The sequence below is a fragment of the Triplophysa dalaica genome, chromosome 16, assembly GCF_015846415.1.
Source record: "Triplophysa dalaica isolate WHDGS20190420 chromosome 16, ASM1584641v1, whole genome shotgun sequence".
NCBI lineage: Eukaryota > Metazoa > Chordata > Actinopteri > Cypriniformes > Nemacheilidae > Triplophysa > Triplophysa dalaica.
In genome coordinates this window covers 1,088,334-1,114,351 of record NC_079557.1, presented here as the reverse complement: position 1 = coordinate 1,114,351, position 26,018 = coordinate 1,088,334, and the positions used below count along the sequence as shown (strand labels likewise).

Below are 26,018 nucleotides of genomic sequence, written 5' to 3'. Positions count from 1 at the left end.
GGCACCAGTTAAAAAATCACCTTGAGTTCTGCCTCACCGAACTCACTCTCCCCCGCTGCACCCACAAACTCCCAGCCCAAGCCCTTAATCCCGCTGTCCATGGTTGCCTGCTGGGCTCTGTTGGGCTCCTTCATTCTGTCATGAAACCGGGGGGAAAGAACCTAATTGCAGGCAGCAGTAGTACGGGTGGAACAAAAATACTTTTATTATAAAATAAACACAAAACAAAAACCCACAAGGGGGAAAATTAAGACACAAGAACAGGCAAACATCAGACATAAACTAAACACTTACTAGACTTGACTTAACATCCTACAGGAACATGAACATAAAACATGAACATGAAACCTCTCTCTCCACATAAAACCCAAGGCTATGTCATAATTCCACCGCAAGACCAAGAATAAACATGACATGATGCTTGCTCACTGGGAGACTGCATTTATTTCTTAATTAGATATTATTTATTAGAATGATCTTGCTTGTTCTATAAACACCATGCACTGTGCTGTGTTTTACCTTTGTTGTTTTCCTGTTTGCCCCTGTAAAGCTGCTTTGCAACAAAGTACATTGTGATATATAATGCTATATAAATAAACTTGAATTAAATGATGGCAGAATCATGACAAATGGCTCTTAAGTCAACCACAACGCCAAATGTGTAAAATGAGGTGAACTCAAAAGCTATAAATTCGCCCTGCTGTGCCAGAGGACTGCCTTGAGAAGACAGAAAACACTGTTCAGACTGATTAAGCTTGAATTGCGTGGCTGAAATAGGGTAAAGGTTGTTTACTAAACAGACCGAGACTGCTGTAGGCTACTTGCGATCAGAGCCATTGATAGAGAGAGTCGCTTCTTTTCCGTTGACTCCAATGGAACAGAGTAACGCATGGAGCTGCAAAGACCAACACAGGAAAACTTCTAACCCATTTAAAGACGAAAGCCATTTAGTGAAAAAAAGGAAAGAAATAAAGCATTTAAAGAGAAAACATAACTATCTGAAGGCTCAGTGAATCATGTGACAGCTCTCTCTCAATGGCTCTGCTTGCGTCATAGAAGCTCTGTGCACGTCAAAAACCTAGAAGTAAAGTCATAGTACTTTGGACATTTGTAATGAACTTTAATTTGAATAAATATGTCATAATATTAAAATAAAACATTGAACTCATGCATACATAGGTTGTTTAGTATGTAATTAATCCTAGTGTGGAACATACTTTTTTTACAAGCACTTAAATGCAATAGTAAGATGAGGTATAAGCCACTGGCTAATTTAGCAACACCCCGACACAGTTTCTAATGTCACACACACACCTGTACACAACACACACAAATGCACACGCAGCACATATTAGCAATTCACAAATGTACATAATAAAGTACTTTAAAAGATTTAAAAAGGTGAAAATCTGTTGGTTCTCATGCGCAAACACACCTATTACTGCTGCTATTTATATTTAATATTCTATATTTAACTCTACAATGAAGGGGAACACATCCCAATGATGTTCACATGTACAGACTTAGGCTACTTAACTGTACATAAGGTCATAATTATTCATAATTATTCATTAGTTCCTGTTACCCTATAATTGATTCATAAGTGTATATATTATATTCAGAATCAGAGTGAGGCAAAGTCTTGAACAAGCAGTGATCCAGATAATGACACCAGAACATCATAATCTAAAGTTGATGAAAGCACTTACTGACCTCTTGCGTCCGAAAGGCTTTTATACGGAAGATGCTTCACTCCTCCACTAGGCGGCGCTGTAACCTCACTTTTAATTCCCCTCATGAGACCCTCAGAGAAGTCTTAGAAAAACAACATACTAGAGTAATCCAACAATCACTCTACAACAATTTATTCTGATAAAATATCACAAAGAGGCCCAGAGATGAAGATAATTTAATAGGACTCCTGTGGGTTTTAATGTTTGTATTTGTGCTGACGAGTGCCGATGACGTCAGCGCGTTTAGCAGTAGACACGCGCACTGAACAAACACAATAATGAGAACGAAAGCGTGTCACTTTATTGTGTAATGTGTCTTTAACCTTTTGGAATGATCCGAGTTTCTACAGTTCTTCTAAACTAAACATATCATGTAATCTAGGCATTAAAGATGTTATATGTTATTTTGAAAACTTGAACAAGTCATTTTAATCTGTGGTTAAGTTGTATTTGCACAAACAAAGATTCCTTCTAAACAACTGATATTAAAGAATTATTATGTGAAGTCGAACATTTAATTAAATCATTTAAAATTATCAACAAAATAAATGATGAGGAGATCTTTCATGTTGTAAGCAGTGTTGGGTAAATTACTCTGAAAAAGTAATTCATTAGTTACTCATTACATATTGAGAAGAGTAATTGGACTACTGTACAAATATAGACAAAGTATTTAATTACTAATTACTTTCTATATCTTATATCAAGCGTGATTAATTAAGTGATTCACTCTTAATTCATTCAAATAAATAATAAACAAATAAATAATAATAAAACTTGATAAAGGACTCTTATGTACTTACCTAAAGTAATAGAAATGTGAGAAAGATACATTAATGCATGCATTTTAAAGTTAGACTTTTAATGTCAATTTCACTATTGTGAAAACAGTATTTAGTTCAATTACTTTTAAAGTAACTGTAATTAAACTACAGTAAAAAAATGATCCCTTACTTTACATTTTTACAGGAAAAGTAATTTATTTAAAGTAAGCAATTACATGATAGTTGACTAGTTACACCCAACACTGGTAACGAGTAGGATTTAAATATTTTCTCATCACCTTTTTTTATCTTTGTTTAAAAAGTTTGTTTTTGTAAATTGAGAATGTTATTCATATTCAAGTTATCAATATATTATGTTGTGTATTGATGTTTTAATAAAAAGAACATTGTTGATTTGTGAGTTTTTTTTTTAAAGCCGGCTGATCCTGATAAACAGAGAAATAAAGAATAAAAGACAGACGAGAGGAAACCTGCAAGACGACAGGGCTGTCTCACTCCACATGAGAAACATGTTCTGATAAATCACAGTTTACACAAGAGGAACTGCGCTAGATTAGTGAACAAACATAAATAATTACATTCTTCATTCTGAACACTTTTGATATAAGATTCGATTTTACTCTTTGCCATACAGCGATAGAATTACATTTTTGAAAAAATATATAAGAATAAATAATCAGAAAAATAACTTTATTAATGGGTATCATGAAATCACAGTCCTTTAATTCTATGAAGGTTTTCTGTGTGCAATATATTTGAAACGTTGTCAAAATAATTGTCATTATGTGAACTTCGGGAATTTATAAATGATGCAATGCACATTACGTACATTTCGAAATTTTGTCTTACGCAGTGAAGCTTTTGATCGAACTACAAGATTATATCCAGATGGACAGACTTAAAATGTTATGTTATTTGCAACATACTTTCTGCTTCTTCACGTGAAAAAAAATCACGGTTCAGTATGACTTTAAACAATTTACTTTATGAGGACAAAGGAAATGTACAATGTAAACATGCACACAAACGCGAACACACACATGAATCTTCAGGTGTCGACACAGTATCGTCAGCAGTTTCTCATTTATTCTTATGATATCATGATTTTCATACACCACAATCTTGAGGAAACCTCTTGTGAGATTCTTCTGTGAATTAAAAGAAGCCCTTGTATGATATCTATACAGATCTACAAACACACACCAGCCTTGACACATATATATACAAACAGGACATATACAAACATCGCGCTCCATCATCTAACCTACTTTTTCTTTTTCTTTCTTTAAAAACCATAAAAAGAAGTGCTTTTTGTCATAAAAACCACAAACGAACACAAATTCACACCGGATGTCTTGCATCATAAGGCCGAGCATGTACAAGTGCCAGTTATATCATATATTATCCATCGTATAAAGATCCCTAAAGTATAAAAATATATATATATATTGGCTCGTGATGAAGGCTTGAGGCTAAGTGTGCCATTAAGTGCCATTTATGTGCATTACGGATTTGCCGAAGCTGGTAAACGCTCCTAAAACTATTTCCCCTCGATCACAAACTTAACAAGTCAGCGATGATCACAGTCATAAGGTGCTCGGGCGGCTACTGAGCCCGTCTATATACACACACACCTTCACAATGGCTTGACATCTAGACATCCACCACAACAGCAACTTCCTGCGCTCCCTGAATGGCGCATCACTTTTGGCTCCGCTCATCCGGAGAACGTCTCCTGAGCTCTTTTAGGTCCTATACCTGCGGCCGGACACCACGTGACCACACAGACATCAGCAGCTCTTCACCGAGGATTTGGAGACGTCTGGGGTTTTCATGATCACGCTGGCACGATTCTCGTGGACGGGCGGTTGGCCGGAGCGTTCTGGGTCAGGCGTGTGGACGGAGGTGAACGGGGGGTTTGAGATGGACCAGTGAGATGCGCTGGTGAAGGTGGCGTGTGCGGAGGAAGGTGCCGGCTCTCGGACGGTGGTGATCTTGAAGTTGGGTTTGTCAGAGGAGATGAACGAGGACATGCCGGGCAGAGGCATCGGAGGTTTCTCGTCTTCCTGGCCGAACAGGAACGTGTGAACATGCTGCAGGACAGAACAGAGACACACTGGTGACCGTCACACTCATAACATATCACACAACATACAGTTCACCCAGAGCACGCGTGAACACGACCATAAGAAAGACTGATCACACATGAGATCTCTTTAACATCCTTCTTATTTCTCCAAGATGTCAGTGAGAATGAGAGCGAACGGAAACTATTGCTTGAAGGGACAGTTCACCAGATAAATGAAAATTCTGTCATGATGTACTCACCTTCAGAGTGTTCCAAACCTGTAATTGTTCTGCCAAACACAAAAGAAGATATTTGTAAGAATGTCAGTGACCAAAGAGAACTCATAACACATTGACTCCATAGTATTTCTTTTCCCTACTATGGCAGTAAATGTGGGATGAGATCTGTTCTTGCACATTCCTACAAATATCTTCCTTTGTGTTCTTCACAACAAAGACATTTATACACGTTTGGAACAACCCGAGGGTGAGTAGATGATGACAGAATTGTCATTTTGGTGTAAACTAGCCCTTTAAGTCTCATTTGGGTTTCAGATATTTCTCCTGTGAAAATGAGTCTGAGAATGTCAATGTGTCAAACTGAGCTCAGATTTGTCTCGTCTGCGATCACAAGTGAGTATTATTGAAGATCTCAACATGACCTCAAACATTTCTCATCACATTTACTCAAATCCAGATGATTTGACCTCTACAATCCACATTCATGTACACCTCCAGACTCTTCATGTGTTTACACAATTACACTCTCATTTCATTTTATTTTTATTTCTATTTTAGAAGAAACATCTCAGACTAAGTTAAATGAAACCAAATTATATATACTGTATATATATCCAGATATTTTCTAGATGTATAGACCGTTTCATCGGACCCCCAGTTAACTTCCTGTTTGTGTTTGGCTATTGTCCTGTAATATAACAATCTATATTGTTTTTAATTGATGTTAATATAAATTTGTATCATTATTTCACTGTTAATAATTGTATTAAATAAACAATTTGTTGAATGTATCCTGTAGTTCTGTCGCATTTAAAGAAAGCGTGTATGGTACACTGACATCTAGCGGACGATCTTGGTATCACAGTCTAGTCTACATTCACAATGTTTGAGAGATTAAGCAAAGTAAGCTTCTCAGTTTCTTTTGCTTGTTATCAGAAATAATCTACAAACGATCTATTGTTTGGGAACGTGAACCGGAAGTTCACATGCGCAGTAATGTTTGTTTATGTTGTTGCTTTGAAACCGTCAATATACTGAACAAACTGTCACTGAATTGAATTACAATCTGACTTCTGAAACACACACGGCTGTATTTCCTCTCTGACTCTAAACACTCGCTTGTCATCTCACTACAGCCGTTACGCCGATAACTCACACATTTCAAATCCATGAAGATTTACAGATTCTTCTGTTTCCTGACAGAATTATAGCAGCAGTCAGACTATCATCAAACTGCAGCGACTTCCTGATCACATGACACAAGACGTTTATCTCAAACACAAGCTCCAGATCTTTAAGCTCTCAGCTTTAAAGTACAAAATACGAGATTTTAAAACTCAGTACAAACAGAAGAGGCAAATACACCTCTCAACTTAGAACGTTCATAAAAAGTACTTTCCTCGTCAATTATACCTGCTCAAGTCCCAGCTAACACATGTACATCTGTATACGTGTGCTAAAGATCTAGAAAACATCTGCTGTGTAAAAACATATCTTATAAAGAGCAGTTTTACACCATAAGCACACTCCAGACGTCTCCTAGACGTCTTTGTGACGGCAGATGTCTCTGAGACGTATTGCAGATGAGCAAATGATGTGTTCCAGATGTAAATGTAGACGTCAAATCTTCCAGATGTAGTGCGCTATCAGGGTCATGTCAAACCGAAGTTTTCTTTATTCTTCAGAACACAAAAGAAGATATTTAGAAGAATGTTGATAATCAACCCATTGACATCCGTGGTATGAAGACTGAGACATTTCTCAAAATATCTTCTGTTGTGTTTCACTGAAGAAAGAGTCACATTCAGGTTAAAAAATCTATTATTTTGACCGAACAATCTCTTTAATTGAACACTTTCAGGATCAAAGATATTCGAGCTCTTGGGTTTTGAGATAATCTCCTCTATTACTGATCTTGCGCAGCCTAAATTCCCCGTCATGTTCAAAAGAATTTACTCCGAGCTTCAGAAATTCATCAGAGTATTGAAGACGCTGCTGTGTGTTTGCGGGAATGACGGAGACGTCACCGCACGCTCTTTCTCTTTCCTCCCCGTCATGTTTTGCATCAGAGTCTCCAGCTACAGGAACTGAAAGTGAGTGGGTAAAGAACGTTTCAGCTGTAAGATTTCCCCAGAAACACACGCGTGTGCGAACAGACACCGCACGCTTGAGAAGGAAAACCGACACAATCTTTCAAACTTGAAACGTTGATTCAAGAGTTTAAAGACATCAAAATGTGTGTCCGATCGCTCCGAGTGTCAACAGCGAGCGACAAATCACGTAATGCTTCTTTAAAAAAAGACAAACCCTCTGATACATCTGACACCAACTTCCTGTTTCAACAGCAAATACATGAAGGCGAGAATAGAAGCTCACCAGTTATTTCAGTGAGCTGCTAAAAATGACATTTAAGCAGATATGCGAAGAAATGATCACAAATGGTTAACTATATAGTTTTTAAATAGTTTCACGCAGATTATATAGAAATATACATTATATTGACATGAATCCGGCTTTAATACAAACGTTTCAATCTTTAAGGTCAGGAGATGAAGATATACACACACCTGTGTATCTGAACCTCTTCAGGTCGAAGCCCTGACTCTCAAAACCAATGAATTAACACGTTCATCACAAAGTTGATCAATGTGGGTCATTCTCTGTCAAGTTTGTGCGCCCTAATAATCTTTAGTTAAAATTAATGCCAGGGGCGATTCTAAGATTTTCATTTTAGGGGGGCTTAGCCCCCAATAAGGGTATGATTAAAAAAAATATTATTTGACTATTAGGGTAGGGTTGTATACCACTAGCCTTATTGCTATTCACTATTTCATTGTATTCCCTGTATTTCATATATGGGAGTAGGAGTACTGACTGAGCCATATACAACACTGTAAACAAATTTTGAAACATTTAGATGTGAGAAGACTTCCTGATTCATTATTCACTGTACAAACACAAGTACAAACGTTTAATTATTTAATGTTATAAGTGCACTGTAAGTCGCTTTGGATAAAATCGTCTGCCAAATGACTAAAAATGTAAAAATGTAAAAAATGTAATTAAAAGTAACAACATGAATTATCAATTTGCCACTTCTATAAATCAATTACCTAAAATAAAACACAAATCCCTTTACTCTACTCTTACTCGAATGTATCACGATACACTCATTATTACTCAACACAAAAAAAATCTATTAAAACAAAACAAAATAACTTCACATGATGTTTCTCTCTCTCTGCCATTTGTTGCTTTCAGACAATGATGTGTGTATTTAACCATTTCTGTGCATGGCTGCATAATGTAATGCCGAGATACACAATAATATGTTTTAAATGTTAAAAAGTAAATTAAAAAATAAATCATGATCGTTTTCTAAAGTATGTTTGCATGGGTTTTAATCGCTTCATTTTTGTTGGAAGAAAAAAACACTATCACGCTGTGATAAGGGATAAACGCAGCGAAGACGTACAGGTATTGGATGAGAAACCTAACCGTGTATTGGTCCAGTAACATTATGTAAACTGAAATTACAAGAACTATACCGATGCAGGTGTCATATCATAGCAATCTATCAATAAATGGACACACACACCTTGTACTCTCTGATGTTCGCTCCGCTCGGCGCCCCTGCGGATTGAATAACGTGCTGAATCCATGCAGACTTAGATCAGGGGAGGAGCCGAAACTTGACGCATCGCGCCGCCGTTTCAAATGAGTTTTTAAAGGGGACTGAAGCGATCACAAATTAATTAATCTAATAATTTTTAGGGGGGCTGGGCAGAAGTTTAGGGGGGCTAAAGCTCCCCTAAAAAGGGCCTAGTGACGCCCCTGATTAACGCTGTGAACCGATTAATCGGGATTTATCTCATCTAGAATAAAAGTTTGTTACATCATATATATCCGTGTACAGTGCATAATAATTTTGTATTTATAAACACAAGACATACACATACTTGTCTATATGTTAAAGAAATATTTAAATGTATTCATTTAGATTTCCTAATAATTGAAATTCTACATAAACATTTATTAATTGTTATTTTTTTTTTATTTGAATATATGCATTTATGTGTATGTGTTAAAATGAATATGCACTGTACACCGACATATATTAAGTAAATACAACATTTTATTCTGGATGCGATTAATCACAATTAATCGTTTGTCAGCCCTAGTTAAAATCTGAAAATGCTCATCCGTCCTGTAATGATGATCCATCTCAAATGACGTATGTTAGACGTCTCAGGCGGAGCATCCGTTAACTCCTCCCCTTCAACGGTCAGTCTGCCGCCAGTTCCATTTCAAAATGCAACGGCTGATTTTACACATCCAATTAAATCGCAGAGAAGACTATAGCCACGCCCACTTTCTTTCTTATTAGAAAATCCATCTCACTCGGAAATGCGTCGAAATACGGAAGTAAAAATAAAAGTCTGAAGGGGTTAAGGCCCGATTCACATATCGCGTCTAAAACCGCGCGGGAAACGTGAGCCGCGGTTCTTTCTCTCTTCAAACGACCGTGATGCGCTCGGCACTGCGAAAAGTTAAACTATTTCCATATCGATGAGGCCAGACGTTCCTAGAAAAATGTGTGCGCCACACCGAATGAGCGTTGCCACCGCGTCGCCCCCTGTTTGGTTGTGCCTGCCGCGCATCTCAATTTAAACGAATATGTTCGTGGAAAAGATGTGAGATGTGAGTCGGCCATTCTTTGACACACCCATTGAAACACTTGTTTTTCCAGCTCACGTTGTCTTCGACACAATTTTTTTGCCATTATGACAATCAAACACGTTTTGACCCCAAATTGTCTCCGTCACATCAGCAATGCAGTAAAGCAACTTCTCAGAAACAAGACTCTGCTGAGAAAAAGAGTCATAATTCTGACAGATGTCTCCGTCACACCTCCAGGCTCTTCATGCCTCATTTGTTTATTAAGAGATTTTAAGAGAAACATCTGAGACTCAGTTGAGACTTAAATGAAACGCAACCAATCAAATCTCCTGAGCTATGAAAGAGAGACATCTGAGAACTAACTGTTTCCTCTGGAAGTGTTCTTTACGATGAGACCATCAGAATTTGGGAGTAAATGTCAGCGTACAAAAAATATGGACGGTCCCTAAATAGGCCTCATTGTCTCGCAAAGCAGTCACGTTTAGAGAGATGTTCTCAGAGATGTGCTGCTGGATTGAATCTCATTGACATCGACGGCCTTCCCTCTGTTCAAACCTGCCCGAACACAAAGAACACAACTTTTTTTTCACAGGAAATATTTGTGGAGAGTTTTTCACATACCTCTTTGGAGTCTTCCTCACTGTGAACGCTGTCTGTATCGCTCTCTGCTGGAAGACACAGAGAAAGTCAAGTCATTCATCGGGGATTTCCCGTCAGACTATGAAACCTTTACTGCTTCACTAAACATTGTGATCTCTCATCATTCACTCGCTTTCAAACACATTTTTGTTTCCACTGAGTTTTGTGCGAATGATCCCTTGGACTAAAACATCCTCGGGATCTGTGATTGCAGGTTTCACACGAGGACACAAACAGAAGTCAGAGAGAAGTGTGGTTGTTTGTGCAGTTTGTGTTTAACAAGCCATCTCATGCGGCTTACAGCCTCAGGGACTTCTGGGCAAAAAAACAGATTGTTGTCGATTGGAAAACCCGGAACAACAGGACATGAGTCAACGTTCCCGTCGGTCCTGAAACACACTGACACGCATGTGCGTTCCTGATTTAACATCCCAGAAAACTACATAAGACACCACTTCTGATTGATACCACGGGTTGCTTCAATGAGTTTGATAACATTTTAAATTTAACTGACAAAATCTCTGTGATTTTCACCTGTTTGATCTAAAAGTTCAATAACAGATTAACTTGGCAAATGACCGCGTTATATCGGGATAATCAAAAGTACACTAGAGTATTTTTTCCCTCATGTCAATCATTTAAACAGTCTGACGTTATGACGGTGAGTTTTCAGCGCTACTCACACTTGAAGTAAAATATTTACAAATGTTCACAGTACAAAGTGAAATAAATCAAGAGAGTAAAAATGTATGACAAAGCTCTTTAAAATCACAAAGACAAGCACACAGAGTTAAGAGAGAGTGAATCATGTTAAACATTAAACCTGTCGAGTTACAGTAAAGAGAGAGAGAGAGAGAGAGAGAGAGAGAGAGTGAAAGAGAGAGAGTGAAAGAGAGAGAGGGTGAGTAAAAGAGAGAGAGAGAGGGTGAGTAAAAGAGAGAGAGGGAGTGAGTGAAAGAGAGAGAGAGAGAGAGAGAGAGAGAGAGAGAGTGAGAGAGTGAGAGAGTTAAAGGGAGAGAGTGAGTGAAAGAGATAGAGAGAGTTAAAGGGAGAGAGTGTGTGAAAGAGAGAGAAAAAGTGAGAGAGAGACCTTGAGATGGATCCAGCTGGTCAGAGCTCATCTCAGATGAACATTGAACATCTCATCAGATTAACAGACGTGCAAAACACACATTAAATAAACACCTCCCCTCTACACAAGATGAAGCGAGTTCACCCATGGGCATGAAGGATTATGTATTATTATATTAGATTTATTATTATTAACTGTGTGTGTCTATCTACATATATATAATCATTGATCTAATGTATAGTGCCGCGCTTTCAAAATCTTTATTCTTTGTCACCCTGTATGTTTGCTGCTAGGATTTACAATATTCTAACTATTATAAAGTGATTGTCAGTATTTGATCATACAAAAAAACATAATTTATTTTAAAAACAGCAACTTTGGAAATTTGTCAATACATAGTTTTGGAAGGATAACAACGATATAAAAACCCTCTGTGTGTGTGTGTGTGTGTGTGTGTTTATGAGCGGGTTAAAATGTGCTGAGCATTCATGCATAAATACAACTTTCTTTTTTGTCTTTAGACCGTGACGTTCCTTGATTGCTATCGTGAAATATTTACCCAAAACAATAACTGCCGTTCAGTGCGTGTGCGTGTGTACTGACCTCCATATGAGGATACAGGAGAGATCTGTAAAGGGTAAAGGTCACTAGAGGTCACAGTCTGCTCCTCATTTTCTGTCACCACCTCAATGGTCTGACACACATCAGGCAGATCGTTAATGATCAGGTTGTCGTCCGGACTCTGCCCACCTACCTCTAAAGACAGAGAGAGAGAGAGAGAGAGAGAGAGAGAGTGAGAGAGAGAGAGGGAGAGGGAGAGCGAGTGAGAGAGAGAGTGAGAGAGAGAGAGAGCGAGTGAGAGAGAGCGAGTGAGAGAGAGAGAGAGTGAGAGAGAGCGAGTGAGAGAGAGCGAGTGAGAGAGAGAACGAGTGAGAGAGAGAGAGAGTGAGAGAGAGAGAGAGAGAGAGAGAGCGAGTGAGAGAGAGCGAGTGAGAGAGAGCGAGTGAGAGAGAGAGCGAGTGAGAGAGAGAGCGAGAGAGAGAGAGCGAGTGAGAGAGAGAGAGAGAACACAAGGATGGATGTGTGTTAGCTGCACAATATATGTCACAACAAAGAGAAAACAACCAATCTGCGCTGACCTGATGTTTACAATATATGTTATTAACATTATATTATTATTTCCCTTTATTCTGCTACTTAACTTGTCTAAACTTTACTCTATTACTGTTTTTATATATTTACATATATTATATTATAAACCACTTTCCGTGCACTACATACATCACACTTTTTAATTTATCCTATTTTATTACAATATTATCTTTCTTTTTGTTTGTTTACATATTGCACTATTTGTACACAGCGCAGCACAGTGAGAGAGAGAAAGTGAGAGAGAGAGTGAGAGAGAGAGCAAGAGACTGAATATCCGGGAAGTGTTTCTGTGTCATTTATCCACACAATTATTGTGTTTCATTTATTAAAACTCTGTGTATCTCGTAACCCGTTGCTAAATGACATTCTGTTCTCAATTCAGTGTGCATTACAGGCTCGTATCGGCGCTGAAAACTGATAAGCAAACACACGCTTAGCTCACCTTTAACACCATTCAAGAGCGTTACAGACAAACAAAGAACACTGGACATAATGAAACAAACAGTGTGTCAAGAAGAGCCGGATAAACAGGTCCACAACACAAAGACTTTCATGCTGCTGTGTTCTGAACACGAGACGAGTGAACCAAACACATCTGAGTGTCACAAACACACACGCATCAAAATCATAAACATGGCTTTTAATTCTCACATCACAGTAAAAAGATCTTTGCTTTCTTTCCACTCAACCATTTGTGGAAAAGCTAAACGGTTTAATCGCGGCGGTCAGATCAAGAGGAAAGTTCTGGACTATTTGTAGGTCAATAATCACGTGCAAACACACACGAGATGTTCACCGTGTTCAAACACAGCACATGCTCTTTGAAACCATCTCAACGCATGATGGGAAAACAGACGGCAGGTCTCATGTTTACTGGATCCAATGTGTGCGAATCGATCATAAACAAATGAAATATAATACAATTCTGTTAAGGGGATAGTCCACCCCAAAAATAAAAATTCTGTCCTCATTTACTCAACTTTATGTAATGTCATACCCGTATAAATTACTTTGTTCTGATGAACACAAATAAAGATATTTGGAAGAATGCAATTTTCAGTTCCGGGACATCATTAATTTAAGAATTAAATGGTAGGTGCCCGAGAACTCTTTGTTGTCATAAATTCTTGAAAATATCCCGGAAAAAAATTCCTACTATGGTAGTTTATGATGTCCCAGAACTGAAAATGGCTAACATTCTTCCAAATATCTTTCTCCGTGTTCATTGGAACAAATAAATGTATACAGGTTTGAAACAACCTAAAGGGTGAGTAACTGATGACAATTTTAATTTATTGGATGAACTGTCCCTTTAAGAACTACTGTGATCTCGTGCGTGCCTGTGTGTGTATGCAAACTAAAATGGGAAGGGCAGCTGCAGAATAAACTCATATAATAGGCCGTTGTCAGTGAGGCCTAAAGCATTCTGGGTGCCTGAAAGAAAAGCACAGAAGAAAATGTTGGCGTGTGTTTCAGGCTTTCCTACATCGTCTATCGCATCGGAAAACAAATCAGCCCTTTCAAGAAAGCCAGAAAAAAAAGATTCATTTTCTGCTTTCAATGACTTTTATTATCTAAACTACACCTGTAGTTTCATGTCTCTTCCTGCAATAATGTCACCAATGATTTCATTGGAAATATCACTTGCTAACTGATGAATGACAGTTGCATAAACAACAAATAAAAGTCGTGGCGTCAGTGAGGAACAGGTTGGATCAGAATGAGGTCACATGACCCGAGCACAGGTGTACAGGGTGGAGCTGGAAGTTGTGTCTTACCTGTCTCAAAGTAATCCGCCTCCTGCTTGACTGACACCGGGAGCTTACAGGCTGAAGAGCCGTTACTGTTTTCCCAACCCGACGGCACAGGGCACGCTCGCACGGCCTGCAGCACACACGCACACGCATGTATCATCTATAATCTGTGCTTTAAAAGCTTTTCTGTCATGTGTGTGAGATATTACCTTCACCTTTTCATCTTTCTCTGCCGTCCTCTTCTTACCTGTGAGAAAGACATAAGACAAAAATACATCCTGGTGTTTAGAAAATGATGTTTTACATTGAGAAAATAAACATGAATTTTAACACAATGATTAAACCAAAACCACTCTAAAGGCCATTGCACATTGAGTCCCCCAAAAACAAAAAACAAAAACACCTTGATCACATTTACACATCGACTCCGATATGTTCGTCCATCATAAAAAAAAAATCGGACTGGGCAATGACGATTCAGAGACACTGTACAAACTAGCGCCAAATACGAGTAAATGCATACAAACATTTGGACTGTATGTGCAAAGACCTTAACTCTAAACTAATCATGCTTTTATCATGCATTTCATTAGGGCTGTGCAACGATTAATTTTGATTAATCGCATCCAAAATTACAGTACACAGATATATATTTTGTAAACACAAACTGTTTTTCTGGATGCGATTAGTCGTGATTAATCGCATACAAAATAACAGTTTTTCCAAAATTCATTTTATTTTTTATAAACACAAACATGTACTCATACAATATGTAAATTTAGTAAATATTTGTATGTATTTTCATATTTTCATTTTATTTAAATGTATATAAACATGTATTGATTTTTATGTTATTCTTAAATATATACATGTATGTGAATGTGTTTCTTAACACAAAATAATTGTACACAGACATATTTTGTAAACACAAACTGTCATTCTGGATGCGATTAAAATAAAAGTTTTTCCAAAATGAATTTTGTTTTATAAACACATACGTGTAGTCATACAAATTTAGTAAATATATACATTTATTTTTTTAATATTTATATATTATTCAATTGATATAAACATTTCTTTATTTTTATGTTTTTCTTTAATACCTACATGTATGTGAATGTGTTAATAAATACAAAATGACAGTACACAGACATATATTTTGTAAACACAAACTGTTATTCGGGATCGCGATTAATCGTTGCACACCCCAACATTTTAAACACAAATACTTTATGAGATCTGTGAAATGATGAGTATGTATCGATGTGCATTCTTTACAGACCTCTTTTAGAATGTCTCTCAGACGCAGAGAGCATCTTGTACACTCTGAAGGCGTTTGTTCCCTTTTTAATGCTTTTGTCTTTCACCTCTTCAATGTCCGGCAGAGAGTTCATGGCACACCGGAAGTTCGCCTTCCACGTTTTGGGATCCGGCTTGTCGCCCGGTTGATATTTCCCTGAATTTTTTCAAAACCAGACACACTTAAAATACAGAAAGAAACCGTTCGCTATCTGCTTCATCCTTCGGAGTGTGCATTCAGCGCACAACAATTTACACAAAGCATGAGATTTATGGTTTCCTGGAAGCCAAACAATTCCAGACTTGCATCCACTACGATAGTCACACCATGAATACACAATGGTTTTATTGGTTCAGCTTCATGATCTATACACGGTAATTGTAGTTAAACTGTGCTTATGCAAATGTAAATCAATCCCCCCCAAAAAACGTGAGTTCTACACTTCTACTATAATAACAGCATGGTCTGAACATAGATCTAAAGAGCAGGACATCACAGGGACACGTGTGAGCGTCTTTACCGTTAGCAACCATCCAGAATACCATAGCAACTGTATAAGATCATGAAAAAAAGACATCCTGACATAACACTTAAAGTAATCAATAAGTCCTTTGTGTTAAATGTTGTAATGTTTGACATGTGTACATACTGTATATCTGGCTGATCACTGATGTGTGTTTGTGTGTGTTGTGCACCTGTATGTATGGCCCAGTTCCGGAAGAGAGGAGCATCTTTCTCCACATCCCAGCCGTGACGTGCCGCATGCATCCACGGGATCTGGAATATTCTCTTCTCCTGCAGGCAAAGAGCATGCAAATAAAAACACACCCCAAACTGACCCATCGCATTTCAATCAACCAATGAGAGACGTCAACTCTCAGTGTTCTCATTGTATACTGTAGGATCACGTTGTGTCAAACCTGTGCAAGTTTCTTTCGTCTGCAGAACAAGAAAGAAGATATTTCGAAGAATGTCGATAGCCAAACAACACTGAACTCCATTGTCTTCCTTTGTCTGGACACAACACCACCGAGACATTTCTCAAAATATCTTCAGTCACGTTCCACTGAAGAAAGACTCACGGACAGTTTTAAAGACACGCGAGGAGGAATAAGGGGCGATTCACATTTAGCGCGCGCAAGTTTGTTATTTTCAAGCTAGAAACGCGGCAGGCGCTCAAATAGGGAGCCAGGCAGCCGCTTTTTCTATGTGCATTGGTGCCGCATCGAGATGGAAATAGTTCAACTTTTCGAAGGGTCATTTGACTGGAGAATGCGGTGGGGCTTGCGTTTTCCGTGCGGTTTTAAACACGAAATGTGAATCACCCCTATATGATGACTTAATATTTTGGGTGAACTGGCCCTTTAACACATATAACCACATGTACAGTGCCAGCAGACAGATATCATCATAGTAAGCAAAAGTGCAAGTACCTTGTTTACCCATTTTAGTCCAGGTATGTGACTAGAGTTTATCTGCTCTTCCAACCACGGTCTCATCCGCATTCTCTCCACTGGCATTGTGGCCTATAGAAAGAGAGAGAGAGAGAGAGACATCTGTGTTGGATGTAATGTTCACAGTTACTTTTCCTCTTTAGCATGTTGATCCTGTAAACGCAGGAAAGACGTTGAGCAGCTATTACCTCCATAAAGGAATGAAATTACTTCCTACAATAATTCATACAAGTAAAGATGAAAGACACGTGTGAGTCAGCTCAAGAATGACACAACAGACGTAAAGTGAATCTGTATTTGTGTGTCATGTCATTTGTCGTTATGGTGATATTGCATCATGTTTAGGGAATATCATAACTTCATTTATGTCAATCGAGTATCTTGAGTTTAAAGGGAACCAATGAATTTAAACAGAATGTAGAGAGACTGAGAGAATTGTCGTGGTGGTTAAACCTGTAATATTTATCACACATGATGACAGACGTGAAGAGATTCTTCAGTTATTCATTAACACATTCAAGCTCATAAACAGGTTTGTGCTTCATGACAAATAAAATCTCAAACTTAAAATGGTTTCTCTCCAACTGGAGACCTTTGAACCGTTAGGATCCATCAAGAAATGATGAAAACAAACAACAACATCAGCAACAAACAACACAGGCTGACAACCCACATCAACCTTTCCCGTGGTGTACCAACTGTGATCATAGTTGTTGTTTTTATATGTAGTAACCAAAATAATCACAAACCGACAATGGTCTCACCGCAATAACAACAATACCCATGATTGCTGGAGTAAAACTACAGTATTAACAATCAATCTGCTCAAAACATCACGTTTACTACACTTTTACTATAGTAAAACACTGGATCACTTAAATGAGGGCACAAAGCAGACCAACAACACAAAAGCTCACACACGCACAACCATAACATGTCATGCAAAAAAACATAACACTATTGTACCTTCAAATTAGGCTTTAAAACAAATCAAAACACCACAAACAAGTTCACAATGGATCCAAAAGTTCAATACTCGAAGTGTCACGTGAAAGAAAATCACATTTAAGTACCCACGTTCATAAAAGCCTGTATGACAATAACATGTGTTCCTGTAAAGTGTTCATGAATCTCTCATTCATGTCAAACACATACAGTTCGTCAGTACTGTACCTCCTGTATATTTTGCATTGTGACGTGAGGGTCCCGATCATTACAGCAAAATAAACCAGACGAGTCCAGCCTCCCTAAAATAACCGTGTTAGTGATGTCAAGTCAACTCAAAAGTGAAAATAAACTCCTTGATTCCCATTGGATCCAAGTAGCCCATGACTTTCGATTTTACCCACACATCAGCACTTCTACGGCAGAAACATCCACTTGTACATTCGGTGCATGCACGAGCCCCATAAATAAATGCGGAAATGCGAGTTTATTACCTGCCGATCGCTGCGGGAATAAACGCGAAGGGTCTCTGAAATCTCCTGGAAATGTGTAGTTTTTGATAGTAAAAGGAAAAGAAAGATGGATTTGATTTCGCTCTTCAGATCGAAAGCAAAACAAGTTAAGGAAACAAGCGCTTGGGTGGAAATCCCCAGTGTGTGTGTGCGCGCGCGTGTGTTTGCGTGTGTGTTTGCGCTGTCTAGAGGGCGTGAGCGTTTGTCGTACGCGTTCACTGCATTTTATCAAACCCTACTACGGCGAAGGTGGGATCATTTCATATTATGGACGTCAAGGCACGTTCGCGCACTGATTGGCTGAAGTGCGGTGAATATGTCAGGAGCTCTGCTTGTCAGGACGAATCACTGAAGCGGTGTGTGAATATTAATGAGAGTTCGAGGGCAGAAGTTACCGAGCGAATTTTCCATTTAGTTCCTGAACGTGTTTTAATAAATGTTTAGATTTTTTTAGACTGATTTACTCACAATACAATAAAAATAATAAAAAGAACCGAACGACTACAGCGGAACCTATTTAATATTCATAAACTGTACCTTCGCCATAGTAGAACACGAGGGTCCGTTCAATTTCGTTTTCACTTCCTCGTTGTTTCGTTCTGGCCTCTTAAAGGAGGCACTGCGGGCAGAAAATAAACTTAAAGGGGAACTTCACCCAAAAATGAAAATGCTGTCATCATTTCCTCACCTTCGAGTTGTTCCAAATCTTTATGATGAACACAGAGAAAGATATTTGGAATAATAACCAAACTGATCTCAACACCCATTGACTACCATAGTAGAAAAACAATGATGTTTGTCAAAAGTGCCCAAGGACTGTTTGCAGTCCTACATTCTTCAAAATATCTTCTTTTGTGTTCAACTGAACAGAATAAATGATAAAGCAAGTTTCCTACTATGGGAGTCAATGGGTGTTTTATTATTCCAAATGTCTTCTGTATAAAACTGTTATAATAAATTCATGAATATATCTGTTGCACGACAATCTTCATTGATCTGGACGCACGTGACCTTTATTTGAATGAAACCTGTATTTGAGTGTAAAAGTGTATGCAAAGTATAAACGTAGTCATGGACGTTAACAAATTTAATCACTAACGTCAATTTTTGCACGGGAGTGTTTTGCAACCATGACTGTAGCGTGAATGAGATTGTAGGAAAGAACTTGATCTCAAGGGTTGAGACAGTCAATGCAAGTGTTAAATGAATTATAGCCCGAATAATCCTGCCCTCTTTTCCTTCACACAAACACGCACGCGCGCGCGCACACGCTCTCTCTCTCTTATCTTATCTGCGCTGCCAAGCCCTGCAACTCCCAGCGCGTGATGCAACGCGCGCACTCCAAACAACACAAACCACACTGAAATAGTTTAGACAAATATACACTTAACTAAAGTAAAATAGCTGCTAAAAATAAATAAATGAATGAATCATTTTTAGTTCAATAAACTTAAATCATTTAGAAAACACACAATGATCTTCTGAAACGCCCCCATCCCCCTAAAAACACGGACTGAAAAACGAAAAGGAAACAGCTTGATGGCCGGTTACAGAAACGAGAGTGAAACAAAACTACAGCTCGGTTTCAGGAGTTCTTCTGCTTTCTGTTCCAGTTCTGAAGAACACGCCTCGTTTTCAAGAGCACGGCTGGAAAGTTTAAAAGTCGAGCGCCACCTGCTGTTACTGTCATGACTGAAAATATTTTATTTTTTTACATCACACATCACCAGTGTTGGGCAAGTTACTCTGAAATAGTAATTAATTACTAGTAACATATTCAGTAGTGTAAATAGATTACAAATTACTCACTCCAAAAATAATATAATTAAATCAACCTTGATGAGTTAAGCGATTCACAGATACACATGAAACTACTCTTTTAATTCATTCAGAGAAATAATATAAATCTAAAGTATTATTATTATTAACTGACCAAAGTATAACAAATACAAGAATTATACAATAAAGCACCGATTTTAAAGTTTGACTTCGAATTTTTGTGTTAATTCCACTATTGCACAAATTCATTTTACACAAAGTTTTACATAAGAAGTAACTGTAGAATTTTTGCAGTTTATTTTTACAGAAAAGTAATTAAACGTTAACTAGTAACATTAACTAGTTACACCCAACACTGCATATTACCATATAGTCAATTTTACTAGTATTTCTAGAGACTGCAGAGCTTAGTATGTTTGTTAATGTATACGTTTTAAAGAGACACGTATTGTAAAACTACCGGTAACAAGTCATGAACTCATTTGAAATATTATATAGTGACCATAAAACATAAATATTTACCACAATGTTGCACAACATACTACAATCACTTCTAACGTAGTAGCATGCATGCATGTATGGATTGAGTACATGACTCCAAACGAACCTAATATTTTTGTTCTAGAATATTTGATATTTAATTGAGTTATTTTCCCAGTTATGCGACTCACACAAACCTTCTTCTGTAAAGAGTTTCAGTGTTGAAACACAAAGATAACTCAAAGTGGAACGTGCTGAATTCCACTTGTTGTTCTGACCTGTATGCTTTTACTCACACAACACACAAACTACCAAATTAATGTTTATTTATCACCTGTGTCTTAATGCAGCAATGAATTCATTTAACACATCATAGAAAATAATAAAAACATTTTGATGTGTTAAAGTGCTAAAAACACATTTTAAGTTGTAGTAGCATTATTAAGGGAAATAGAGTTCTTTGGTGAGCATAGACACAATGCATGGGATCTGTTTCATGCCGTCGAAGCCGGGTAGATTTGAGGAAGATTCAAAGTCCAGCGCTACTTTATGATTGACACGTGTCATGATCTGCAAGATCTCCAACTGCCTGCCGTATCTGGACAGCATGTCACACAGAGATGTGATGAACCATGAGCCATGAGCAACATTCCTCCAGGAATAATAACCTGGACGGGCAGAAAGTGACATGCTTTTGTATTTGTTCAATAACGCGAAACAAGAATGCGCGATGCATTACATTCTTTAATGTCTTTTGAGTTTGTTTTATTTCAGGTTGCCGACAACAACCACACACCTATATTACATAATCACAATCTAAATAAGAAGAATGTGTCTGTCTGAAACAGCACCTGGTGCAGTGGAGAACGCATACAGAAAATCTGCCTCGACTGGAATCTTCTGTCCTCCATTGGACTCCACACTGTCAGTCTCTACGCCTGAGTCCAGATAATCTCCTCTGCAGGCCTGGACGTTCACACACACATATGCACGCACACATACATACACACACACGCCACATCACACACCCGCACGCACACAGAACAAACCACATACACACAAACCACACATGTACACACCACAAACACACACACACACCACAAACACACACACACAGTATGTTAAATATATGTACAGTTAAGATTTAAGGTTTAGAGTTAGTTATACTTAGTTGAATGTGGTGGTTCTCAAACTAAGGTTTTAGTGCATTTTATGAAATATGGAATTAATCCTAAATTCTGTGTAATCAAACCAGAGATATAAGGCAACCAACCAGCAAAAGTATTATTCCAACAATGTATAATTCTTTGTGTAGCCAAAAGGAAATGACTCACACTTTATTGTCATTCCACATGTAGAGGAAGTACATTTGAACTTAAAATTCTAACCTGAAACTGAACGTCTCCCTTACTTACAAAAAAATTGTCAAGTGCAGATAAAAAATATTCAGTATTTGTCCACTATATTTTGTTTGCCCATGGTACGCTTATATGTCATTTTACGTTTGTGTCATCACATTTGGAGAGTTATTGTTGTATTTTGTATGCTTAGCAAAAACTGTATTTATCATGCTTTATAGTATTCTTTTATAGATAGTAAATCACTTATTTGGAAGTAAGAACACAGTGTTTGCGTTTTAACAGCTATAGTTAAGTTAGCCACACGTAAGGTCAATGGAAATGTTCATTTAATTTTATACTTTAAATTGTAAAATCAACTCCTGATTTAATGTTTCTTCCTGTCTTCGTTGGTTTATGTGTGTAAATTGAGTTATTACTTTTTTATTTCTTATAGTTTACAGTTATGTTTTCACATCGGCCAATATCTAATTTCAATGATTTGTACAAGGGTCCCTCACAGACGTCTAGGATGTGCACTGGCTTAGGGCACATGTCTTTTTCAGTAACAGAAGAATCAAAACAAATTTCTTTTTCAAGAGAACGGGTATATCATGTCTTACATGACGTGGTAAAATGGTGCCGCTCACCTGAATGAAGAAAAGTTTGGGTTTCCCGACCAGTGTGGAGCAGTGATCTCCACTGAAGAGTTTAAAGAGTTCATTCAGCTTCATAGAGCCGTCTGTGCCGTAGATCAAACCCTCATCTCCATGACTCAACAGCACACAGACAAACATCGCTGAATGACTGTGATCTTTCTTAGACACTGGTGACGGAAACGTTCAAGATGTCATCACAGAACGAAGGATTGATTTCATAAATGTGGAGTAGCTCTGTGCGTTGCCAATAAACCTTTGGTTAACAAATTCTTCATCTGCGAGACAGTTAGGTCTTTCGTGACCTTGATTTTGAAGCCCAGCTTTTCGAAGACCTCTGACGTGTTCTTTTCGTCCATGTCCGTTCCGTTACGAACACCCATTCCTGCATCACAAATGGAAAATAAACATTAAGATTAACTACACACTAAATAGCTCTTAAATGGTCCGTTCCAGAAGGCCGCTGTGCATTATAAATAAATATATTTGCAAAAAATGTACATTAAAATATTTGTTATTCAAGTGTTTTTGAATCAGGGTGGAATCCCTCCAAATCTTTTAGATCTAACCTGTTTCTCTGTTGAAGGTCTTGTTGTTGATGATGATGCACAATCCCATGTTTTGGTGCTTCATGTTGTATTTAAACGAGTGTGAACAGGCTTTGGCATCCGCATGATCCACTCCATGATCCGTGGCGTGTGATACCCTGAGAAATAAAAGAGAATTTCCTGGTTTATTCATGGAAATCATTTACAGTCGGATCACTTTAGTCTCTTGATCATTTCATCAGCGGCTGCTTTCTGACGGATTCATTTTGCGCATTTGGCCAACTTTGCGTTGTGGTGTATTTCTGCGAAATGTCATTTACTTTACAAACATGGTTGATTTGTGTCCTTGTGATCATACAATTTTTAAACGATTACATTATAATTATGTACATTATTATTACCACAACGAACAAATATCATAAATCATAAATGATCAAAGTCACACATACACTTTCATGGCATCCACACAGTCGTGTCCTCGGTCCATCGTGACTTCTGTGGAAATAAATGCCTTTAAACATGTCGTTTTAAATGAATAAAGGGAATTTGGGTTTTTAAGAAAATCATGTTAGACATCGTAAAACCAAGATTTCATGAGAATGTTGTAACTACACATTATGTTGCACATCCATGAAGAATTTCTATCCGAGGCAGATTCAACAGAAAATTCTGATAATAATGTGAACGGTCTCAAAGATAAAATACTTCCCATCTTTAATTGAATAAAGATTAATGCATATATGTTCATCACTCGCCGCTGTTTAGGATTTTTACACATTTACATAATTCTATTGTTTGCAATGTTGCTTACTAAATTTTCTGAACAACTATAATTATTCTGTTTTCATCAGAAGGTAATTTGGAAATCTTTGTGATTTTCTTCAGTCAGATACGTGATCTCATGTACAGTGTCTGATGTATCTGAGGATTTACTTCCTTGATGTTAAATGGTGATTCATAATTCTAATAAAACACCTCCTCCATTCCACTGTATTTCATGTTAACCACATCATATTGTTATCTTCTCTGCGAGAACTTGTTGACATTTTGTTCCAGTAGAACTTGATTTTTCTGTGCCATTAAGGTCATGAGGTCTCACAGGCTGAAAGAAAAACACCCGCAAACTGTGACCAGGACATCACAGCGTCACAGAAGGTAGGTCGCTGTCTATAAAAACAAGCCCATGTGAGAAAATAGTGAGGAAATAATAGCATTTCGGGTTTCTTCTCTACTCACACAATAAGTTTCAGATAAGAAAAACAACATGTGTTTCCATCACGAACACCATTATCAACTATCACCTGTTTAACATTAAAACCAGTACAGTTCCTTTATAGTGTGTATTTAAGGGGGTTCTATTCTTTCCCATCTGTCAGATAAGAATCCATTAGAAAAACACATTACTAGCACAGAACCACAGTCACCATTACAGTTTCTACTAAAACCAGTACAACTCCATTATAAACAATAAACATTGCATCCAATTTCTGTGATTATTTCTGAGTTATAATATTACTAAATCACTTCACCTAAGAATGACACATTTTCTTCAATTCCATGTTAAGGTTGTGTTAATGTATTAAAATCAAATCAACAACTTATCTGATACAAACACAAACTTACCACAAGCGAGATAAGTTGACTTCACGTTCAGCTGTCACGATGTCTTAGGTGTGCTTTACCCACTGAAAGAGAAATTGAAACGTTTTAAGCCACCGGCAATTATAGATACTTGTTTAGGCACGTTCCACGTCATCTCATGCGGCGCTGCGCAGATCGACCTGCAGATGGCATCAAAGTACCGCGAGAGCAGACAGTTGCGCATGCTTACTTCTCGCGATACTTTGATATCATGTATTGTAGAGCAATGGACTTTTTTCTGCTAAGTTTGAGTATTGATATGTTAAGAAATACGTATAATTAACGTTGTCTGCCAAACTTCAAACGGCGACAGTTTTTGTTTATGAATGTCAGAAGTATACTATATAGCTGTAAACTTCGTAACCCTTTCGACCTGACGCTTGTTATATCGGGCGTAACGTTATCAAAAACGGAGTTATCGCACCCAAAGAATGACATTGTGCTGCAGTCCGGCAAGCTTTCATTTAATGAAAAAAACACGCTCAACTTTTCGTTGTTTGGTGACGCGCTAGACATTACAGTAGAGCGTCAGAGAAAGGTGTCAAAATAAAAGCCCGGAAACCTGGACCGTTTCCAGGTTCTTGCTGCGGAGGTTACATTTGAAGGAGGCATACGTCATAACGAAAGTCTTATTTCATAAAATTAACAATTAAAAAATTCGACCGTAATTTTCAATTAAGCGAAAATTGTTTTAACACGCGTATGTATTGCGAATCTTATGCTCAGTTAACTGAAAAAAAACGGTTTGATGACGTATGCAGCCTGCAATTTGAGAAACCGCCCTGATGTCACGAAGATAAAAATAAGTTAAGCAAAATGAAAAAAATGACAAAAAAATAGTGATACGAAATAACGCAGTAATAATAAACGTGTGCCAACAAATGCGCAAATAAAACAACTATTTTAGCTATAAAATTATTTGTCTTTATTGGATGATTTTGTCTAAATTCACACGTTTAATTGGTTCAATTATGTATTTTTTACTTCGTAGTTGTGTAAAGGAATGACCAAGGTATTTGTCATTTTTTATTTTCAACAGTTATTGACATATTAACATTTTTTTGTTTGTTTAAATTGTAAATTGGCCCTACAAACCCAAATACTTCACCTTCATAAAGTCATAATAATGTCATGAAAATATAAGCACACAAATAAATAAATGAATATCTTCTGAGAGAAATTCAGTTGTATTTCTATAGTGCTTCTCAAAATGTCATTGTGGCAAAGAAACCTTACAGAATATA

The 26,018-nt window shown here is 37.5% G+C and overlaps 2 protein-coding genes across 5 annotated transcripts; both read right to left on the bottom strand.

The window, feature by feature from the left end:
• Positions 1-3,483: 3,483 nt before the first annotated feature.
• irf2b (interferon regulatory factor 2b) lies at positions 3,484-18,507 on the bottom strand. 4 transcript variants are annotated; one of them, XM_056770430.1, is made up of 9 exons: positions 18,316-18,507; positions 16,856-16,948; positions 16,118-16,217; positions 15,405-15,578; positions 14,332-14,369; positions 14,147-14,252; positions 11,820-11,972; positions 10,127-10,173; positions 3,484-4,611 (listed from the first exon to the last, which is right to left on the bottom strand). In XM_056770430.1, exons 2-9 carry the CDS (start codon positions 16,940-16,942, stop codon positions 4,309-4,311), a joined length of 1,008 nt encoding a protein of 335 aa, XP_056626408.1. In that variant the 5' UTR covers positions 16,943-16,948; positions 18,316-18,507; the 3' UTR covers positions 3,484-4,308. The 4 variants fall into 4 exon arrangements, with proteins under 4 accessions (XP_056626408.1, XP_056626406.1, XP_056626407.1 ...); XM_056770428.1 differs by lacking the exon at positions 18,316-18,507 and adding an exon at positions 18,050-18,238 and having other exon boundaries at positions 10,127-10,170; XM_056770429.1 differs by lacking the exon at positions 18,316-18,507 and adding an exon at positions 18,050-18,237 and having other exon boundaries at positions 14,338-14,369.
• A 2,394-nt stretch (positions 18,508-20,901) lies between these two features.
• casp3b (caspase 3, apoptosis-related cysteine peptidase b) lies at positions 20,902-25,315 on the bottom strand. The gene is made up of 7 exons (XM_056770431.1): positions 24,757-25,315; positions 23,583-23,628; positions 23,155-23,291; positions 22,842-22,970; positions 22,580-22,755; positions 21,444-21,558; positions 20,902-21,260 (listed from the first exon to the last, which is right to left on the bottom strand). Exons 2-7 carry the CDS (start codon positions 23,618-23,620, stop codon positions 21,034-21,036), a joined length of 822 nt encoding a protein of 273 aa, XP_056626409.1. The 5' UTR covers positions 23,621-23,628; positions 24,757-25,315; the 3' UTR covers positions 20,902-21,033.
• Positions 25,316-26,018: the final 703 nt, after the last annotated feature.